Source organism: Centropristis striata, chromosome 13, assembly GCF_030273125.1.
Source record: "Centropristis striata isolate RG_2023a ecotype Rhode Island chromosome 13, C.striata_1.0, whole genome shotgun sequence".
NCBI classification, from domain to species: Eukaryota; Metazoa; Chordata; class Actinopteri; order Perciformes; family Serranidae; genus Centropristis; species Centropristis striata.
The window spans coordinates 9916278-9924900 of NC_081529.1; the positions used below are offsets into that span (position 1 = coordinate 9916278).

At 38.5% G+C, this 8623-nt stretch overlaps 1 protein-coding gene across 1 annotated transcript; it reads left to right on the forward strand.

Annotated features, from left to right (window-relative positions):
• Window positions 1–4080: 4080 nt before the first annotated feature.
• LOC131983828 (zinc finger protein Gfi-1b-like) lies at window positions 4081–8219 on the forward strand. The gene is made up of 4 exons (XM_059348638.1): window positions 4081–4586; window positions 6572–6706; window positions 6824–6989; window positions 7064–8219. The coding sequence occupies exons 1-4, from the start codon at window positions 4389–4391 to the stop codon at window positions 7258–7260; spliced, it is 696 nt and encodes a 231-aa protein (XP_059204621.1). The 5' UTR covers window positions 4081–4388; the 3' UTR covers window positions 7261–8219.
• The last annotated feature ends 404 nt before the right edge of the window (window positions 8220–8623 follow it).

The window sequence follows — 8623 nt, forward strand, 5'->3', positions numbered from 1 at the left end:
TTGCAGATCTGACTCTCTTAGGCTAACCTCCGGTGTCCCTCAGGGGTCAATATTAGGCCCCCTTTTATTTAGTCTTTATATTAATGATTTGCCCACTGTTTGTCCGGAGGCTGAATGCTTAATGTACGCAGATGATACAGTTTTCTTTGTTCATGGTCACACCAAAGACACTGTTGCCGCTAAACTCATTAAAACAATGTCCTGTGTTACAACTTGATTGCAGGAGTGCTGTCTGCAGCTAAACATTTCTAAAACTGTAGGCATGTATTTCACTAAAACAAATAGAGTTTCATCTGACCCCGACATACATGTTAATGGAGAAAGAATACAAATTGTCAGCCAATATAAATATCTTGGGATAATAATAGATTGAGAGCTTTCTTTTAGAGCCCATATTGGTAATTTGTGTAAAAAAAAATCTAGTTTAATCTTGCAAATTTTTGTGCAATTCAAAATGAAATGTCAACTGAAGCCGCAAAAATGTATTTGCATTTGATGATTTTTAGCCACTTTAACTATTGCCTAACCAGCTGGTCCCAGGCTGGTCAGAGTAAAAAAAAAACCCATTGGGAATCTTGTATAAACAAGCAATTAAAGTTATGCATTAAAAAAACCTAGGCACTATCATCACTGTGCAATTTTTAAAAAATACAGTATTTTAAATTTTTAAACTTCACAAATTTTTTTAAATTTTTTTAAAACAACACCTACAGCTGCCAACACTAAAAGATACGCCTGTTGTGTTGTTTTGATGTTATGATCAAATGTTGTGTTGTGATGTTGTATGTGATGTTGTATTTTTTTCTTAATTGTATCGTAAGTGTTTGTATATGTATTTTGAATATTGTACGTGTTTTTTTTCTCTTTTTGTTTGTTTGTTGTTTTGTTTCGTAATTCTCTGCTATTTTTACATCATGGCCTGGGGACTACAGATGAAAACTAGCCTTCTGGCTAACTTTGGCTTTTTTAACCATGTGTAATCATGTGTTTTATGAAATTGCACTGTCCCCTTTTAAATAAACTAATAATAAGCACGGTGCATTGAAACCTCTCTTTTTTTTTTCTTCTTTTTTTTTTTTTTTACCAGTTTTTCCATTTTTTTTAATATAGTTCTTATGTGTTAGATGTGATATTAGTCTATTCCAATTTTGGCTGTAAGACTAAATGTTTTCATTAACATCATTAATGTTGATCTGACTGCTAAGACTGATAAGATAAGATAAGATAAGATGAGATAAGATAGAACTTTATTAATCCTGGAAATTCTGGTTCCAGATTGCTCCAAAGCCTCCAAAACAATTACAAAAACAATCACAATATAGGATAAAATAAGAAAAATAATGAACAAAATAACAACAACAAAATATAATATAAATATAACAATATAAAATTAAAAGTAAAGTGTCTCAGGAGTAAAGTGATTAAAGTTCAGATGCCAGGATGTAATATACAGATATATTGCACAAGATAATGAACATAATATAGTCCGAATGTATTTGCAGACATCCTGCTTTTCAGCTGTATTGCACAGCGTGCAACAGTACAAAATATAGAGGAACTTTTATTGCGAAGTCCCACGCAGCACGATGACTCAGTATGTCTTTTGACACTTCTTTATTTTGCCAGTTGGTTCTAACTTTCCACATTGTTTTTATATTATCAAAATGCACTTGTCATGTATTCTATGGAGCTCTAAAATACTTTCAGTACATAATTAATTGTATAAATCAGTAAAAATGTCTATGATTTATTTGATAATAATGAGCTAATCATTAAATATCTTTAAAGCCATAATAACTTTTACGGTTTTACCGACTAAAGGTCAGGCTATAGTGCTTGAGATGGAAGGAAGTTGGTGAAAAGATAAAAAAAATCTCCCCTGCTTACACGAAGAACTGTGTGGGATGGCTAGCACCACATAAGACAACACACTCATTCACACATACAACCCGACAGACAGAGAGGTAAAATAGAGTGTAATTGGTGCATGGTTCACATGAGAACGATGAGATATTCAGAATTTCCAAAGGTGCTCTGTGTATTTATGAGTCCACCCACATGAAGAGTCATTAGAGTGGTAAATCCAGTTGTGACACGAGCATACAGTAGATAACATTTCATCTTGACTTTATTTAAGTAAGTGTTGACCAAACCTTTAGAGGAGACCAGAAGAGAAATTGTCATGTTAATATGGACTCTGCTTTTCAGAATAAGAGTATCAACAGAGGTAGAAACCCATAAAGTGACTAAAACTATTCAAAAGATATTCGATTCCTAAACCTTTTCCTACCTTCCTACCTATATACATTATTATTATTATTATTTTATAATTCTAATTAACCTTTTGGACATATTTTCTCCTTAATAGACCAAAGTCCTTCAATCTTCAGCTGCCTCTGAAAATCAAATCAAATCTCTTTGTGTCATGTCATCAGTTGATGGGTGTGAGAAAGAGAGAAGAGGACGTAGCCAGCAAGGAAGACACAAGACTCAACTTTCAGCTGCGCACTACAAAGGTAAGATCAGCAAATCCACTGGAATCTCACTGTTATATCAAGGTTATAGTCAATGTATTCATTTTTGAAAAATATTTTTGATGTTGCTAAAACAGGTAATAGTCTGTCTATTGGCACACTACAACTTCTTCTGTTCAACTTCAGGTTTTTGTTTTTTAAAATTACTACTAAATCTTTATTTCAGAGGTTAATTCAAAAGTTTCAGAAGATTACCTGGCATTTTTTTTTGGAGGAAAATAAGTTTACTACGGTTTATTTTGTCTATTTTAGTTAATAGGTTTTTTTTCTGTCTTTCCCCTTTCTCTGTTAGCGTGTGATCTAATGTCATGGTAGAATAAACTAATACCAGAGCATTTTAAAGAATGCGTTTGCCACATTTCCAATGATAAAAAAAAACCAACCTTAATTATTATTTTATTATATTATTTTAATCATCATTAACTTAATAAACACACTTTGTTGGTTTGTTTTATTTTGGTAATGTGGTCATACAGTTCCAAATTTAGAATCATTCTGCTGTTGTTTCAAAATGTCTATACAAAATTACATAAAAGGATAAAATGTGAACCGTAATGTCAGTTTAGAAGTTGTCTGACAACACCACAGCCAGGTTACCCTCAGTGAGAGCCCTGAACCTTGTGTGCAGGTGTTGGGCTGTATTTGCAAAGGAAAACCTCAAGCTTTGGCATTGTAACTGAACATGTAGCAGGTGTGCGACATCTGAGTATGTGAGGCTCTAAAAGCAACATGAAAGAGCTGATTTTTCACACTCCTGCAGGTTTATTCTGCAGGATTTTATTCACCTCGTTTCCCATCAGCTCTATCAGTCTGCGATGCCGCGGTCGTTCCTGGTCAAGAGTAAAAGGACTCATCTACACGGCCCGTCTAAGGACTCCTACAGACACAAGTGCAAGCCTCAAAAAGATGTAAGCATGCGGCCGTTGGTGGGACGGGACAGGAATTGTCCCGGAGATGCTGTGCAGCCTTTGTCCCCCTGCTCACCAAGGGATGGGATGGCAGTCCGCTCTCACAGTGTCACCACACATGATCCTTGGCCTTCAGGTACTCAACTCTTTGTTAACCCTCCTGTTATGTTAGTTTCTCAGAAACAGCAATAATGGGTCAATTTGACCCGGGGCATATTTTATTATCCAAAGGTGTCAGAAACAAAAAAAAAATCAATAAACATTGTTTATATTTCTTTAATAACACCATTACTAACTATTTCAATCAATATGTAGTGCAATGGGTTTCTTTACCTTTTACAGATCAGGTTCAATGAGGATAATTCACTCGTTTTTCATAAAAAATGCATTTTAAAACTTTTTTTATGTAAATTGGAAAGACTTGCATATAAAATACAATAGTTTTACATGACTTTGACTTTTTTCGAATTTTATTTTACTTTTTTTTTTTTTACTTTGAAATGGGTCAATTCGAACCGCATCATAACAGGAGGGTTCAATGGGAATAATTAATTTGTTTTTCATAAAAAATGCAGTTTAAAACTTTTTAAAATGTAAATGGGAAAGACCTACATAAAAAATGCAATAGGTTTACATTACTTTGACTTTTTTTCATTTTTATTTTTATTTTTATTTTTTAAACTTAAACAGGAGGGTTAAGCAGAGCATTTTAAAATTTTAATGTATTTATTTGTGACTCTGAAATGATTATAAGTCTACAGTGAGTATACAGTATGAGTTATTTGGATGGCATGTAAAAATGTTGTTGATCTCAGCCAAATAATTGAGACATTAGTTTAGAAAGTTAGTTAGTTAGAAAGTGCAACTCAATATTCAGACAATCAAAGCCACAAAATGCCAAGTCAAGACATCTAAAAAGCAAGACATTTTTCTAAATAAACTAAAGATGTGCCTCTTTCACATTCTAACAAAAGCCCCTGTGGAGACCAGAGACGCTCCTTTGCCAGTGTCGCCTTGGACGGTGGACAGACAACAGGGATCTGAAAGAGAGAGACAACTGGAGGGACTGGTGTTCATGTTACTCAACCACACGTCACACACTGACCTCAAATCTCCTGTGAGCGAGTGCCCGCTCTGTGAAAAGGTACGACGCCTCCGCACTGCGAGAACTATCTCTAACTATGTCCTCACTATCTCTGTTACTATCAGCTGTTGTATCAAAGAGGAAGCTAGAGTGAATAATGATAAAAGTAACTGCCGTGGCACAGAAGCTGGCAACATGTGGAGGCATGGCAGAGTGTGTAAAATAAAGTCTCTAAGTGCAGTCTGTGCTGCTCTGTAGGAAGATGATTGCATTTGTTGTTGTTGTTGTTGTTGTTGTTATGGAAAAATGGTTATTTCAAAGATATAACTATTCTGCACAACTTAATTTTTGTAGGATAACCCAGAAGTAAAATTAGCTTATGGGATTTTTGCATTGGATTTTGGATCATTGCAGAAAATAAGCTCTGTGGCAAACAGGTTTCAGCAGGATAGTCTCCACAAGTAACCATTTTATGAAGTTTCAAGCGTTAATGCAGCCGACAGAAGTAAAAAATTAATGTTATGCTATAGTGAACTACTCCATGGTCGCAGGACTTGAACATCACAGCTGTTAGATTCAGACAGTCTTCCAGCAAGCTAACCAGCAGTTTTGACAAGCAAGAGAATTTGTAGCCTAATCAATAGTTTATTATCATGATTTACAATCTACAAGAGTTTGCAAGAGCACTGAAATACACAACTAGAGGCTGTGAGACGGTTAGGGTTAACTAACCCTAACCCCCGTGAGAGAGTTCCTGTGTGATGATGTTAAATATCTCTGACAACCACTCTCATTTAGCCACTTAGCAATCGCCCTTTTTTTTAAACATAATGTTCAGTGTGTTTTGGTCGGTCATGCTGCTACATGTAGCATTTGCTTGTCATGCTTATTTTACAGTGTGACGTTGGGTTTCTGTTTCAAATTTTTGTTTCGGGGCTGATGCACTGTTGTTTTGTCCAGCGGTCCCAACTACCCCAGCCTAAACGCACATATCTTGTTTGTTTTATTTGACGAGAATAAGTATACAAAAAAAGAATAAGACAGTTCCCTGATTTTCTTACTCGGAAGTTACTTATACCAGCCTAGAAACAGAAATTAGAAAGCTATGAGACTGCTGGAAGGCAGATTTTGCCACTTGTGGATGGAGCCAGGGGGGTCATCCCTATGTTCCCCGGGACCTTTGTTCCCCGGGACCTTTGTTCCCCGGGTCCTATGTTCCCCGGGTCCGATGTCCCCTGGGTCCTATGTTCCCTGGGTCCCATGTTTCCTGGGTCCTATGTTCCCAGGGTCCTATGTTCCCCGGGTCCTATGTTCCTGGGTCCTATGTTCCCCGGGTCCTATGTTCCCCGGTCCTATATCCCCTGGGTCCTATGTCCCCTGGGTCCTATGTTCCCTGGGTCCTATGTTCCCCGGGTCCTATGTTCCCAGGGTCCTATGTTCCCAGGGTCCTATGTTCCCCGGGTCCTATGTTTATCGGGTCCTATGTTCCCTGGGTCCTATGTTCCCCGGGTCCTATGTTCCTCGGGTCCTATGTTCCCCAGGTCCTATGTTCCCCAGGTCCTATGTTTATTGGGTCCTGTGTTCCCTGGGACCTATGTTCCCCGGGTCCTATGTTCCCCGGGTCCTATGTTCCCTGGGTCCTATGTTCCCCGGGTACTATGTTCCTCGGGCCCAAGTTCCCTGGGTACTGTGTTCCTCGGGTCCTATGTTCCCCTGGTTAGGGTTAGCGTTAGGGTTAGCCCGTAGGCCTACATAGGCCTATTTGCCATGGAATTTGGCAATAATGGTGGAAAAAATAACAGACCGGGAAACTTAGGACCCTTTTTGGGAAAAGTGGGGGAAAAGGGTCCTATGTTCCCCAGTCTCATAAAAAGAAGGGAACATAGGACCCGGGGAACATAGACACACTCCCGAGCCAGGCTAGCTGTTGCCCTGTTTTCAAAGCTAAGCTAGCCAGCTGCTGACTGCAGCTTCATATTTTTAGCAGTAAGTACAGACTCAACAGAGGTCTCATCATTTTATCTCACTCCTTCTGTCTCCAACAGTCTTTTTCAGAGTTCTTAATATCTGGGGGAGGCCTGCAGGCTCATCTTCACAGCAGCCTCTCTGTCCCGTTAGCAAGTTCACCCGACATGCCCCATATGCCATTTGGCTTCAGAGGCAGCTATGCTAGAGCTAAGGTAAGGACACATATGAAAAATAGTTTGATCATTTTCAGTAAAAAAAAACATGAAACTCTGAAAACAATGGTTCTTCCTCATGCTCATGTCTGTGTGCTCATGTGTTTGTGTCTCCAGGAGCGTAGCTTTGGCTGCAAAGTGTGTGGAAAGGTGTTCAAGCGCTCATCCACCCTGTCCACACACCTCCTCATCCACTCAGACACGCGGCCTTACCCCTGCCAGTACTGCGGCAAAAGGTTCCACCAGAAGTCAGACATGAAGAAACACACCTTCATACACACAGGTGAGGGAACAGTGCATAAACTGCAGTATGTGAAATGCTCAAACTTCTACTCACACATTTTTTGTCTCCCTCAGGTGAGAAACCACATGTGTGCAAGGTGTGTGGTAAAGGATTCAGCCAGAGCTCCAACCTCATCACCCACAGCCGAAAGCACAGCAGCTACCGGCCGTTCAGCTGCCCCCGCTGTCAGCACAGCTTCCAGCGCAGAATGGACCTACAGCGCCACCAAGAGACGCAATGTAGCTATGGAGACATGTTCACTCAAAACTGAGCCCTGAAAGCAATGACGTGGTGGAAAAACTGGGTGAAATGGCATTTGTACATAATTTACAGTCAGAGGAATATGCATCAACTAATATCTTGCATGTGTAGAGATGGAAGGTCGTGATTAATTGTGTAAGAATGTTATTTCATCAGCTAAAAGTTTGTGTGTTAGTGCAGGAGGAATGCTGGAACCACCCTGACAAAAAACAACAACATTATGACACATACGTATTTTACGAAACACACAAAAAATGATAATTTGGGTTATTTTTCCCAGGATGTGCCAGGCAACTGTTCCAATAGGACCATCATCCAAATTACGTTTTGTAATTTTCAGGCAACAATTTTCCTCAGAAAGTTGTAATTATATTTTTTATGTGCGTGTGTGTTCTTTCCCTTTTGTTGAATGAAGCAGGCAGCATTAATACAATGCAGCTGGGCTCCCAACAGAGATGAATGATGATGATGATGATGCATTCACAGGATGTACTTGGCTCCTGCAGAAGGTCCATTCTGAAATTACTTTCTAAGTGTTATGTGAATTTGCAGTACCATTTTCACAGCACATCCAGTGCTTCTTAAAATACTCACAATTAAAGCTGCACTTTCATGTTCACAAAGACCACATGTAATGAAAAGGGGTTGCTCAAAGTGATGAAGGGGATTAGCTCAAAACTCCCCGTAGCTCTACTGAGAATTGTATAATCTTTCAGTGAACTGTTGTGATTTTATGGATGTTGCATGAATGGCAACACCGACAGTCCTAAAAACACTTTGGGAGATGCTCAAATGCACAAATACGCATTCATGGCTGCCTAGAACAATTTGTTGATGAAGACTGGATTAAAATACACACTTCATCCTCTGGTCCCTGGGATCTTTTGATAGTAAATAGTTGTTTACTGCTGTATTATTGTTCTGAATGAAGTGTACAGCCCTTTTGAGTAGAATATTAAAGCAATTTATATCGTTATCAAACCTGTCAGTTTCTTATTTTTCTCCCTTGACAAGTCCTCTGTGGTCACTTCTGCTGCTTATTTCCAGTGGGTGGCAACCTTAACCAGCATTAAGATGCATTATGGCCACCAAGACTGAAGTTATTTAGCTGCGAGGTAGCTTCGTTCATCGTCTGAAATCATTTGAAAGTGTTCTGAAGTCTTTCATCATTTACAGTGACAAAAATGTGTTTTCTTTTTTGTTTGGACTATTTAGACTCATAAGGTTGGAATAAGATATATCTTCTTTTTTTTTCATGAAATAACTGACAATGTGATTTATTATTGACAGATAAGCTTTATTAATCAGTCTCTTTCAAACATATCACAATGGAAATTAAACCACAATTAACAGAAGATTGTGTCTGAAAACAC